Source organism: Pichia kudriavzevii, chromosome 4, assembly GCF_003054445.1.
Source record: "Pichia kudriavzevii chromosome 4, complete sequence".
NCBI classification, from domain to species: Eukaryota; Fungi; Ascomycota; class Pichiomycetes; order Pichiales; family Pichiaceae; genus Pichia; species Pichia kudriavzevii.
The window spans coordinates 880,506-893,761 of record NC_042509.1 but is presented as its reverse complement, the minus strand read 5'-3'; the positions used below and the strand labels follow the sequence as shown (position 1 = coordinate 893,761).

The window sequence follows — 13,256 nt, the reverse complement described above, 5'->3', positions numbered from 1 at the left end:
TTTTTTTTTTCCACAGAAATTAAAGTTCCAGCGTTTACCAAAGTAGATCGTTCAATAATATGGATGGTGTTATAAGAAGACGACCACTATCCCCCATGAATTCTCACATGATACTTTCTTTTACTTTATTTACAGAGGCAGTAACATCCAAGAAGAAATGCCACAAGAGTTAAAAGAAATTAGAGCTATTGGTGTCCTTGATTTCAATGACTGGACCAATCCAAAGGAATTCACCTACAAGCCACAAGAGCTAAGACCTTATGATGTGGAAATCAAGGTGGAGGCATGTGGTATCTGTGGATCAGATATCCATGCTGCCAACGGAGACTGGGGCCAGCCATACACTCCGCTTGCAGTTGGACATGAAATCGTTGGTACTGTAGTGAATGCGGGCCCGGACGCTAGATTTAAGATTGGTGACAGAGTTGGTGTTGGTGCAGAATGTGATTCATGCCACACGTGTACAAGATGTACCGAAGGCCATCAAAATACATGCAAGAAGCAGGTAGGCACCTACCTTGGCGTGTATCCATCTGGCCAACCTACACAAGGTGGATATGCTTCGCATGTCAGAGTCAACTCTGAGTTTGCGTTCAAGATTCCAGAGAACATGAAGTCGGAAGACGTTGCACCATTGTTGTGTGGTGGTATTACAGGCTTCAGACCGTTGATGACGGCTGGAGTGAAGAAGGGCACGAAGGTTGGTGTGAACGGTATCGGAGGTATTGGACACATGACGATCCTATTTGCCAAGGCTTTAGGTGCCGAGGTCACAGCAATATCCAGGACATATGCAAAGAAGGAGTTGGCATCGAGCTTGGGAGCAGACCACTATGTTGCGACATCGGACAAGAAGGCAATGGAGGAGCACATGGACACGTTGGAGTTGATTGTCAACACGGGTTCGTCGTTCTCGGAAGGAGCGATTCAGGACGTGTTGTCCTTGTTGAGAGCCTACGGACACATGACATTCATCACTGCACCACCTGTTAGTGAGAAGCTCACCATTGATCCAATGTTCTTTTTATTCAACAACATCTCGATTGGTGGTTCGGTTACTGGTTCTCCTAGCGATATTGAGTACATGTTGGAAGTTGCATCCAAAAACAACATCAAGCCAATGATTGAGACAATTGACATTTCTGAGGAGAATGTCAAGACTGCATGGGAGAGGATGGTTAAGGGTGATGTTAGATTCAGGTTTGTCTTGACTGGTTATGATAAATATTTTAAATAAAAGTTATAAACACATATATTCATATATATTTACATCATTTGTTAGACAAGCACGCATTGCGCTTTCGTTAAATATTGGTAAATGCAAATCTTTTTACCGCCACAGATCCCTAATATGTATACAGTCACTAAGTTGAGTGCTCCTCCTATTAGTGTAGATTTTTCTGTAGGCGGGGATATTATAGTAACCTTGCAAAATATTCCTGCTTTTATACAAACACACTATTTTAACTCGCTAGTTACATGTCTTTCAGGGATATTTTGTAGTAGTCTGTTCTTTGTGGAAGCAGTGTTATATTTGTTGTGAATAATGAAAATATACTTGCTATACTCTTTCAAACCTTCATGAATATTTTATGTGTAAATGAGATATCACTGTGATTATGTAATCAACCAATTATGAAAAGGCATCGAAAAGGTAAAAAAATGCTTGAGTCTTGTTCGATAAATTGGATTCTTACTACATCCCTTCTTTAAAAAGGATTCAATTGGTGATCTCACACGTATATAGAAAGACATATAAATATGATGCGTTTTTAAGCAAAACAAACAACGTGCCTATTTAGGTTGTTAGACTGGGTAATGCAGAGCCTAGTTGCACAATAGAGGCCGACGGATCTAGTTTTGGCATGAAATTCGTAAAATATATTATCGGCATGTCTAAGGAGTCCACCAGAATAAGACGTTAACATCAAAAAAAGAGCTATAATGAATCCATTGTTGAGAGTGAATTGGTACAACACCGACTACAAATTTCTGTTTACTTTCGACGAGAAGGCCTGATATCTGCGAGCTAAATAAGTCCATGTTAGTGATCGATCAGGATTAACGATAGAATTCTCAGATTCAAGAGTTCCATATCCCGTGAACTCTGAATACCGTGAGGATTGTAAGAGGTCTCTGAGAAGGCTTTTGTAGATTTTGTTCGATGGCAGGCCGTACGGGTCGTCCCACTTGGTAAATTCATAATAACCTTTCAGGAGTTGTATTGAGAGCACCTTCTTGTGTTTCACCAACTTACTCTTGATGAAGAACTCATCATAACTCTCATTGTAATCTCGCCATATTGAGAGAGACCCTCGAATGTGGCCCTTATAGATACATCTGCATCCATATTATAATTAGATTCATGTATGTCCATGTCTGAATTGGTTTCTCTGTAATTTAGATTCTAGTTTTTCAAATGGACACTCTCTTTGTACTTGCCTGAAGTTTATTATACATACATTTCTATACACTTTACCAAATACTAAATGAATCTTCTTGAAGTATAGAAATTACTTTTAAGCAGCTTGTCTGGTAGATGTGAGATATTGCAATTACATGCCCGATGCCTTCTCATAAAACGTGTTTACATAAACAGAATGTCATATTGGTCTCACACAGATAAGGGAGGCGCACGGTACCCGGATTTTGAAACTTCAGACCGAGCACTAAATCCCGAAAACCGATTTTCAATATGACATTTGTAAGGAAGTGACATTTTGGTACGGCAACAAGGCGATTGTTAGTTTCATCTGGGAAATAGATGGTATCACCGATAGTCAAAATCCGATATCCGAATGACAAAGATGGGGAAGGTCATGAGAACTGTTGAGTATTTAAAGTAGCTGAGCTGCCCCATGGATACCCCTGAAATTCCGAATAATATACGATATAGTAAGCAACAACAGAATTTGGTATTAAAATGCCACAAGAGTTAAAAGAAATTAGAGCTATTGGTGTCCTTGATTTCAATGACTGGACCAATCCAAAGGAATTCACCTACAAGCCACAAGAGCTAAGACCTTATGATGTGGAAATCAAGGTGGAGGCATGTGGTATCTGTGGATCAGATATCCATGCTGCCAACGGAGACTGGGGCCAGCCATACACTCCGCTTGCAGTTGGACATGAAATCGTTGGTACTGTAGTGAATGCGGGCCCGGACGCTAGATTTAAGATTGGTGACAGAGTTGGTGTTGGTGCAGAATGTGATTCATGCCACACGTGTACAAGATGTACCGAAGGCCATCAAAATACATGCAAGAAGCAGGTAGGCACCTACCTTGGCGTGTATCCATCTGGCCAACCTACACAAGGTGGATATGCTTCGCATGTCAGAGTCAACTCTGAGTTTGCGTTCAAGATTCCAGAGAACATGAAGTCGGAAGACGTTGCACCATTGTTGTGTGGTGGTATTACAGGCTTCAGACCGTTGATGACGGCTGGAGTGAAGAAGGGCACGAAGGTTGGTGTGAACGGTATCGGAGGTATTGGACACATGACGATCCTATTTGCCAAGGCTTTAGGTGCCGAGGTCACAGCAATATCCAGGACATATGCAAAGAAGGAGTTGGCATCGAGCTTGGGAGCAGACCACTATGTTGCGACATCGGACAAGAAGGCAATGGAGGAGCACATGGACACGTTGGAGTTGATTGTCAACACGGGTTCGTCGTTCTCGGAAGGAGCGATTCAGGACGTGTTGTCCTTGTTGAGAGCCTACGGACACATGACATTCATCACTGCACCACCTGTTAGTGAGAAGCTCACCATTGATCCAATGTTCTTTTTATTCAACAACATCTCGATTGGTGGTTCGGTTACTGGTTCTCCTAGCGATATTGAGTACATGTTGGAAGTTGCATCCAAAAACAACATCAAGCCAATGATTGAGACAATTGACATTTCTGAGGAGAATGTCAAGACTGCATGGGAGAGGATGGTTAAGGGTGATGTTAGATTCAGGTTTGTCTTGACTGGTTATGATAAATATTTTAAATAGTTTGGTGTTGTTTTCTATTGCATACGAATTAGAATGCCCAGACTTGTTTATATACTACGCTGAATGTTTGTACATTTATACTTAAAACAAAATGCTAGTCAGTCATATTAAACAGAGCCGTTTAGCAACATTTCAATAGCACCTTCCACAGATCCACCGCTACGTTTCAATGCGGCAATGTTACGGTCGAAGTCAAAGAAGCCCATATCGTTTAATTGACGTAATTGTGTTGCATAGACTTCTTCTGGAGGCCTTGTATCGGAAGCAGAAGGTGCAGTTGAACCAGTACCAGTACTGGCACCACCAAAGAGATTCATTAAATTAGGATTTGCCAAAAAGGGATTACCTCCTAAACCTGCTCCAGGAACACCTGCTCCAAATAGTGACGCAAATGGATTGCTTGGTACAGAGGAACCTGAAGAGTTTGAAGTTGAATTACGTGGCGAATCCGTGTTTGCAGTGTTAGAGTCAGATGGATTTCCGGGTGATGGGAAGTTTGTGTTTGCCCCAGTGGCACCTATGCCACCCATGGCTCTCTGCATCTCCATCATACTCCTCATTGCCTGAGGGTTTGTCAGCATGTTTTTGACATAATCCGATTGCAATAATTCCCTGGCAGCTGGACCCATAGCTCTCAATTGAGGTGACTGTTGTATCATATAGTCCAACATTTGAGGATTTGAAAGCATCGATCTCATACTTTCTTGAAACAAAGGATTGTCCATCATTTGTTCCAATTGGTTTTCAGGAGGTAATTGCATGCCATCAGCACCAAAACCAAGTTGATCCATAGTTGGCATTGGAATATTGTAACCTGCATATCTCGCATCTGTTAAGCCGGCCAACGGATTGAACGCGCCTTGACCTGATTCAATATTTGACGGAACAGCCGAAGTTGAAGGATTATTCCCCGTTGTATTGGTGGTGTTAGTTTCTGTTGAGAGAGGCTGAGGTGGTTGTGAGGTTGACTTTGCGGCACCTTTGACTAAATGGATCGAATGTCCTTGCTTAATTTTGTAGACATCAAGAGTGTCATTATCTTTTAACACCTTACCTGAGAAGATGAGGCGTTGACGGTCTACGGAAATGTCCAAATCAGAAGCAATCTTTTCCTTGAGTTGCAGAACGGTCATTTCCGGGGAAACTGTAACTTCGTGTTTCTTGTCCCCCGTCATTTTAATGGTAATTGTAAACTCAGACATGCTATATGGATGCTTGTATTGCTGTAAACTATGATTAATGAGAGTATATGTCTTGCAAAACTAGAAGATACCCCAATGCTTGTCAAACAAGTTCCAGAATTCATGATGTAAGTGAAGTTCTAAATTTGCCACCGCGGCTCACCGACATGTGTTTTGGTCAACTTGTTTTTCAGAAACCGAAAATCTCTTAGAGACAGTGCAATGTATTAAAATGTCCTCATTATGCAATGAAGTATGGTTTCTGCACCAGTGGGATACCAGAGGCCGTCATTTCCCTCATTATACTGGCCAGTGGGTCCAAAGGCAAAAGAGTTTGATGAAGCAGACCTTTATCATTTTAAAGACATTTGGTTGTTTACAACAGCATGGTCGATAATCTTTATGACGGGGTTGTATACGGCAGCAGCAGGTTTGCTCCTCATCACCCACTATGCGGGCTCATATAAACATCCAACGTTTATGAGGAGCTCAGAAGTTTTAAGTGAAGAAGGCATTAGGAATAGGAATATTGAAATGAAAAGTTTCAATTATAATCTTATAGATAGAACCACGAGTGGTGCAGGGTATGGCCACCGGTTTGTTAAATCTTTGTTTTCAGGAAATACAAAGCTATTAGTTCTTGCTGTTGCTACATATATTTTTAGTGGTGCATTTTTAGGCTTTTTCTCCGGATCTATGGTTGGATTGTTAATTGCTGCGGTTTATAATTCGGCTCAATTCAGAGTAACGCCATGGATCCCGTTTGTTTTTTCGTTAATTATCATGTTATTCAATATAGCAAGTTCTTACTCTTTTACGGTTTCATATCTCTGAAGTTTATTATGTATATTATTGGAGTCTTTTTTCTCAGACATTTGTATAGTCTACACAAAATTTAAAACCAAGACATACGTGAGTTTAACTTATTCCTCCCAAAATTAAAGCAAATATACATACATATATATATATATATGTATCTATATAAAGGTATATAATAAAATGAAGCTTAGAGAAAGACGATTATGGATCAGGGCAGTCAAAGCAATACATTTTGACTTCACCATTTTCTAGACCACATACAATCCTAGAATCACCTAATCCTACACAGGTGACGGAACTTGCATTAGTTAAAGTATGCATACATTGTCCATTTTGAAGATCCCAAATCTTTATGCTTTTATCATGAGAACCACTAACAATTCTAAATGTATCTGCAGAAATAGACCATACACCTTCAATATGACCAAATTGGGTTCTGACACATTTTCCAGTTTTAACGTCCCATAATTTAATGGTGTTATCTAAAGATGCAGTTAAAATGTAGTTCGGAAGATTGGCACGGGTTTTAACGAATTTCTCTAATGGTGTTTCATCGACACCATCATCATTATCCTCATCATGCTCATTATCATCATCATCATCATCATCATCATCATCATCATCATCATCATCATTATCTCCCGCACCACCATCTTCACCATGGTTATTTCTAGAATTGTCCTTTTCATTGACATTGGCATCAGTTGTTATTTCATCAGAGTATGAGAATGGAATAACACATTGAACTTGGGCTGTATGTCCACCATTTTCAATACCGCCAAATGTGGCAATGCATTGATTGGTATCTAAATCCCATAATTTAATAGTGGAATCATCACTTGCACTAAACAAAGTCCTGCTTTTACTGTGAATTTTGACACAAGTAACCCAATCTGTGTGTCCTCTTAGTGTGTAACAAGTCCTGGTATCAACGTGCCAGACTTTTATTGTTTTATCAGCACTTCCACTAACAATCAATTTGCAAATGTAATCAACACTGATAACTCCTTCTCTATGGCCTGGATAAGTAGATATGCATTCTCCAGTTTTAAGATTCCACACCTTGATGGTGGAATCCAAACTTCCCGTTATTAGCTTATGGTCGTCAAAAATAAGGGACTTGACTCCAAGAGTATGTCCTTTTAAAGTCCGAATGAGTTTACCAGTATTTGCGTCCCAAATCTTAACAGTTGCATCATACGAACCTGTAAGTAATAAATTTTTATTATCGTACTGACAACATAAAACACCATCTTTATGACCTTCAAAGGTTCTGACAGAATAGTAGCCCTTCCTCCAATGTCTCTCAACGGTGTATCTCTCTGAATAAACCGCTTTCCACGGCCTCTTCTTCCTCAGGACTTTATAAGGTGCACACGTAGGATTGCCATTGCTGCTACCATCTACCAAAGCAGTTGATGCTGGTGCCAGTGTAGGGCACTGTGGCACTGACGAACTTACTGCCAAAAATTGAGGTTGAGATGCAGTGTCTTCCCCATCCGAAAACCTTCTGCTACTTTTTGAGTTCTCTTGCAATTTCTGAACAGCCATTAAAGGTAGCCCCCAACCACACTGAGGACATTTCCTATCAATGTGCTGTTCACACATGTATCTCCAAACACGATCATCATCTGCCAATTGCTTCCATTTGGTCGATACTTGTGCCGCATTACAAAGTGACTGACAGTCTAAGTAACATAAGATCTTTAAAGCCAATTCACCCGGTAACATTTCAAGGAAATCGATCTTAAGCAAATGTGAGATTTCGTGAGATATAAGAGAAAGTTGCGGAAAGCAACATTGTGCAATAAGCCCTTGTAAAATGAGCGAACGCTGACTGCTAGATGCGTTGGCAAAGGTGGACCAAACACTAGTAATTGTTTGCTGGTCCGACCTTGAAAATGTTTCTAGTTTATTCTGGATCTCAGTGAGTTGCTTTTTGTCCGCCATTTTGTTGCACCTTATTCTTGGGTTATGACGGTAGCAGTATTTCGTGTCCATATTAAACACCTGCAATGTAGAATCAACCTTTGATTTTTTTCTGGGAGACTTCATATTATCATCACCGTGTTTATGCAAATCTAGAGCATGTTTACATGAACTATCCGCAATTCCAGCATCTGATTTGGTCTCGGCCAAAGGTTTGCCTGTTTTTGTATCTAGTTCGGTTATAGGTACTTCTAATGCGTTTATATTTTGTGTAGAATGTGGCACTTTGTTTTGATCCTCTTGAACGCTTTCTTGCGCCTGGTTTTCAAGCGATGACGGATCTGGGAACACACCTTCAAGACAGCTTCGCTGTAAGTATTGCATTCTCGATTTCATTTTGGGGTACAGATAAAACGGTTTAGTTGAGAAGCCAATAGGCAGAATGAAGTAGTCGTTTATCTGCTGTAGAGAAGGTAGGCATTTAGAAAACCTGGAGAAATGTAACTTCATCACATGAAAAAAAACTGTGGCGCCACCACAGTATTTTTTTGTCCTGTCAAATCTCCTTCTAAAAATTTCTTTTGAGGTTTGGGCACTAAGTTAGTTTTAAATCCAACTTTACAATAGTATGTAGAATTTTGTATCAAAGTTGTGATGATAGACAACAGATTTACGAGAACTTCATCGTGCTTATTACGATACTTAAATATATATATATTCCTGCATATAAAACTGTACATGTATTTATGAAGTTCTAAAACACATTTTTTTATCACCACTTGTCTTCTGGATTAGCCTTGTATGCCTCATAGTCCGCCAGGTTGAACACAGAAAGCTCCGTCTCGTTAGAAACACCGTACTCAGCTAGAGGACGCCCGTTTTCTGAGAGGTCTAATACCCAATTTGGATCGTCGTCATGATCCGTATTGATGACAAGATTCATAGTTTTGGTGCCATGTGCATGGGTATACACCTTCAAAGTGTCCAGATCAACGTTACGGTATGGCCTGAGAGAGCCTTCAGTTGCAATTGTTCTTTTAACGAGTTCCAGGAGTTGTCTTGGTGTGGTGCTCGTGAGATCGACATGTTGGAAAACGTGGTTTCGGATGTTCCGGTAAGGAAAAGATTTGATGATCCGTACAGTTAGAACAGAGTCATTTAGCGGTCTTGCCGTGGATGTTAACGGTTCTTCAATGTTATATTCACTCATAGATACTGGGTGGCTTATCCTTCACGTGTACTGTTTCGAGAAGGTAGATGGGAAGGTAAGACGATGAGAGTGCTTAAACTAATTTTTTGTAATGACGTTTTAAATATTTGCAATTTCCAAATGTATCTGTTTATTTTGGAGTTTAATTTTGTTGATTTTTCTTTCTCATGCGTATAACTTTTAATAAATACAAGGGGTCTCTGGAAGACACAGCTGGTTTAGCTGATGAGTATATAAATGTGAACACCAAATTACCGCTTCTAGAGCAAACGGCTAAAACTAGGAAAAAAAATCATCCCAAATATGTTACCACCGGTTTTGACTCCCTCAATATAGCATGGACCATATTGCCGTTCGACCCGTTCGGGGAAGCCGATCTTGACAGAAGTGATAGTGAAACATTTGTGACGCTGCAAAACAATGGGCGCCGACTTCGTGATTGCTGCCATGTATCGATCTCAAATGAAACAAGGGAAGACCAGTTGAGTTCCCACACTTCGCTCTATGGCCAGGAAGTATTGGATCAGGACGAAGATGAGAATGACCTCCAATCGGTGAATGTAGATGAAGGAAAGAAGGGTTCTAAGTTTAAGAATTCCCTAGAAGAGCAGAGACATATTCGGCATCTTGCGAAAAACCACAAACATAAAGCTAAGATGGACAAACAACTGAAAAAAAAGCAAACGAAAAGGCAATCAAAACCTAATGATCTCCATGCTGAGCAACCAGTAGAGTCCAAAGTGAGTATTTTGAAGAGTCTGCTACATGATTGTTTATCAGTCGCTGGAGCAAAATCAGGAGAACCACTCTTGGAGTGTTCCAAAATTGTACAGATTGAGGATGCTCCAATTTATAACTCCGATTTGCGAAATTTGCTAGACGATGAATGGCTATCAGATAATAATATATCATGGGTTTATGCTTTCCTCGAGTATGGTTATATTTTGCCTTTATTATCAGTGAAACTACAGAATTCTAAATTTGTTCAGTATCAATATGAAGAACAAAAACATATATTCAAGTCACCTATATCCTTGCTTTTTCCATCTTTTACCTTTTTAATAGCTAATCATCCTGATCCTAAAGAGCTGGTACATGTGTTACCAGACAATATTAAGGAAGCACAGTTTATATTTTGCCCCTTGAATGACAATGACGATTTTGCGTCATCAGAGGGTGGCTCCCACTGGAGCTTGGTGGTCTTTACCAAATTGCTTTCGACTGATCACAAAAACAAAAACAGCTATGTTCAAAAGGCACTTGTTTTTGATTCACTCTATGAGGCAAACTCTTTGGAAACAGAGAGTTTGGTGAAGAATATGGCAGCCATTTTATACAATCCAGATGATTCGAAATGCCAGGCGGATTGGGAAATTGTTCATGTAAGAGATACACCACAACAAACCAATAACTCTGACTGTGGTGTTTATGTAGCTAGTATTACAGCTTCATTAACAGCACAATTAGTGTTTTTGGCTCTTTCAGGAGAGAACTCGTACATTGATTTTTCTTTATCTAATTTGAGGTTCAGTGCAGTTGATTCACGTATTTGGATTCTGTCTACAATTTTGAATTCTTTAGAAAATGATGAATAAATTAATGAAATTAAATTATAGAGCTATCTATAGACAATGCAACTTATTTTAAAAATGATATGTTTCTAGCCCTATAGGATGCTATGCAGCTTCATTTTTTTCTTTCTATCTTCTATAATTTCCCTTGAGCTTTACTTATAAATTGCATAGCATTAGCATCACCTTCCTCTAATTCTTTGACATTTAATACGTGGGAAATGCAAACCCATGGGTCACGGGAACCACCCCACTTCAATACTTCATTCTTGAATTTTTCTCCAGCCTCTCTTGAGAAAGGATCATCCTCAAACAATTCATCCCATATTTTGGAAGCAATTGCACGGTCTAGAAGGTATGAGTAATACACAGCACCGTATGAATACAAATGGCCAAATTTGCCAGGCCATGAAGATTTCGTATCTGCGAAAATACGAATATTAGACTCTAATTGATGATAGAGATCAATGATATTGAATGATTCATCATCCAGATTAAACCCTGTAGATCCATGGTATAATTGATCCAACAAGGCCATTTTTACCTGCCCTAAAGTTTCACAATGTTTTAAAGCCTTTTCTGATTCTAGATGTCTCTTGATTAATGTTTCTGGCACTTTTTCACCTGTTTGATAGTGCTTACCGAACGATGAAAGGACCCTCACGTCGTTGGCAAAGGTTTCGTGCAAAATTGATGGCAATTCAACAAAATCTGTTTGACATCTGGTTCCAGAAACATTATGCAATTCTGTCCTCCCTAACATACTGTGCATTGCATGCCCCATTTCATGGAATAAAGTCGAAACCTGATCCAGTGTCAAAAAGACCATTTTGGTATGGGGGTTCATTGTATAATTGCAAACAAGTGAAATAACTGGCAATTGATAAGTATCTCCATTCTGCTTGATAGTTTCAACAGTTGCGGTTGTAGGTAGTGTTAAGTTAAATGGGTCATTGGTATCTAGCTCCCTTTCGTCTATCTTTCTTGAACAACACACTGTAAAATGGGCCGGATGGGGAGTCTTACCATTTCTTTGTAACAGGTCAAGATACATAATTCCAACTTTTCCATCTTTATCACTGATTGCATCAAGTCGGCGTACATCATCTGACCATACCTCGCCATATTGAAGTTTTTGTGGGACAAGTTTAATACCATATATGGAGTTGAATAACTTCGATAAACCAGAGACAACAGTACCTAGTGAGAAGTACTGAGAAATATCTTCATTCTGTGATGATTTTAATGATAAGATATACTTGGTAAGTAAATATTCCCTATCCCAAGGCTTAATCATATCAACCAGTTCTTCATTCTTTACGTTTCCTTTGATATCTGGCAAATACTTACTTAGCAATTTTAACTCTTTTAGCACTTCCGGTTGTAAATCTTTGATAAGTCCTTGTAAAAACCTCATGACATTCTCTGGATTGTGGGCCATCTTGTCAGCCAAAGCATATTGGGCGTAATTTTCACAACCCATTAATTTAGCCAAATATTGACGACATTTCAAGAGGTTAGTCAACAAGGTCAGCTGTTCTTCAGGAACACTATGCAACGCAATCCAGACTTTCTCTCTTATGATTCTATTAGGACATGATCTTAAAATTTCAAAGGGAATATGTCCATAAATAGGGATGGCTAATGCTCCATCGAAGCTCTGTGTCATTTGCTTTAGATATTCTGGTTTAATGTCTTCCTTCTTCCATTCCGACGGCAGTATCCGAACCGATGTATCCTTAGGGATAGTGATGTTATTATTGAACTCCTGCCCTGCGTTAGCGATATAAGAAGATAACTGGACAAATGTTTCACCCGTTTGCTCATCCATATCGATGCCTGATTTTTTAAAATCGGCATACAACAACTTACCAACTGATATTTCCTCTTTCGATAACTGTTTGTTGATACCAAGCTGGTCATCATAGAGAACCTTCCCTAGTTTTTCAAACAGTGGTTTAGAAGTGTTTAAGACATTCATATGCTCAAACAATGCGTAGTGACATTCTTCTGCGGCCTTGACGAACGAAGAATTAGGATGGGCGACCCGCACGAATTCACAAAGGTCAATCACACGACACAACATATCAGATAGCCTGTCAAGTTCTTTAATATAATCTTTCATTGCACTAAAAGATTGGTCCTCAATCATATGCCTAGTTAAAGCTCTGGCCTTTTCTAAGGTTTCATTGGCAAATTCTTTTAAACCATTAGGACTAGTTAAATACGGATTTGCAAATAACCCCACCGAATTACTACTATTAGATTGCAGAGAGCTCAGGATTTTCCTTGTCGATTGAAAGGGATTAGAATTTCTGGAGTCATCAGGTCTGTTGAAACTTCTCCAATATTCCGGAGAATCGAAAATCTTTGTAATTATTTTTTCATTTTCAAGATCTGTGGGGATCAAGTTCCGTTTTGTGTGGCTCAAGAGTCTAATGAAGAGTCTGGGGCCATATCGGCAAACTTGTTGCCGGTTGCAAAGAGCTGTGCTGGACCTCATTCTGTTTGCTTGCTACCTCTTCGGACTTGTGGGTAAAGTG

General features: G+C 39.6%; 8 protein-coding genes across 8 annotated transcripts; 4 read left to right on the top strand and 4 right to left on the bottom strand.

Annotated features, from left to right (window-relative positions):
* Positions 1-157: 157 nt before the first annotated feature.
* On the top strand, positions 158-1,237 carry C5L36_0D04330 (uncharacterized protein; the record flags this gene model as incomplete). Its single annotated transcript, XM_029467322.1, has 1 exon — positions 158-1,237. One exon carries the CDS (start codon positions 158-160, stop codon positions 1,235-1,237), a length of 1,080 nt encoding a protein of 359 aa, XP_029323182.1.
* A 1,686-nt stretch (positions 1,238-2,923) lies between these two features.
* On the top strand, positions 2,924-4,003 carry C5L36_0D04320 (uncharacterized protein; the record flags this gene model as incomplete). Its single annotated transcript, XM_029467321.1, has 1 exon — positions 2,924-4,003. One exon carries the CDS (start codon positions 2,924-2,926, stop codon positions 4,001-4,003), a length of 1,080 nt encoding a protein of 359 aa, XP_029323181.1.
* A 107-nt stretch (positions 4,004-4,110) lies between these two features.
* C5L36_0D04310 (uncharacterized protein) lies at positions 4,111-5,205 on the bottom strand (the record flags this gene model as incomplete). The annotated part of the gene is made up of 1 exon (XM_029467320.1): positions 4,111-5,205. One exon carries the CDS (start codon positions 5,203-5,205, stop codon positions 4,111-4,113), a length of 1,095 nt encoding a protein of 364 aa, XP_029323180.1.
* A 234-nt stretch (positions 5,206-5,439) lies between these two features.
* C5L36_0D04300 (uncharacterized protein) lies at positions 5,440-6,018 on the top strand (the record flags this gene model as incomplete). Its single annotated transcript, XM_029467319.1, has 1 exon — positions 5,440-6,018. The coding sequence occupies one exon, from the start codon at positions 5,440-5,442 to the stop codon at positions 6,016-6,018; it is 579 nt and encodes a 192-aa protein (XP_029323179.1).
* Positions 6,019-6,204: 186 nt separating this feature from the next.
* C5L36_0D04290 (uncharacterized protein) lies at positions 6,205-8,442 on the bottom strand (the record flags this gene model as incomplete). Its single annotated transcript, XM_029467318.1, has 1 exon — positions 6,205-8,442. One exon carries the CDS (start codon positions 8,440-8,442, stop codon positions 6,205-6,207), a length of 2,238 nt encoding a protein of 745 aa, XP_029323178.1.
* Positions 8,443-8,704: 262 nt separating this feature from the next.
* C5L36_0D04280 (uncharacterized protein) lies at positions 8,705-9,142 on the bottom strand (the record flags this gene model as incomplete). The annotated part of the gene is made up of 1 exon (XM_029467317.1): positions 8,705-9,142. One exon carries the CDS (start codon positions 9,140-9,142, stop codon positions 8,705-8,707), a length of 438 nt encoding a protein of 145 aa, XP_029323177.1.
* Positions 9,143-9,309: 167 nt separating this feature from the next.
* C5L36_0D04270 (uncharacterized protein) lies at positions 9,310-10,737 on the top strand (the record flags this gene model as incomplete). Its single annotated transcript, XM_029467316.1, has 1 exon — positions 9,310-10,737. One exon carries the CDS (start codon positions 9,310-9,312, stop codon positions 10,735-10,737), a length of 1,428 nt encoding a protein of 475 aa, XP_029323176.1.
* Positions 10,738-10,849: 112 nt separating this feature from the next.
* On the bottom strand, positions 10,850-13,216 carry C5L36_0D04260 (uncharacterized protein; the record flags this gene model as incomplete). Its single annotated transcript, XM_029467315.1, has 1 exon — positions 10,850-13,216. One exon carries the CDS (start codon positions 13,214-13,216, stop codon positions 10,850-10,852), a length of 2,367 nt encoding a protein of 788 aa, XP_029323175.1.
* Between the last annotated feature and the right edge of the window lie 40 nt (positions 13,217-13,256).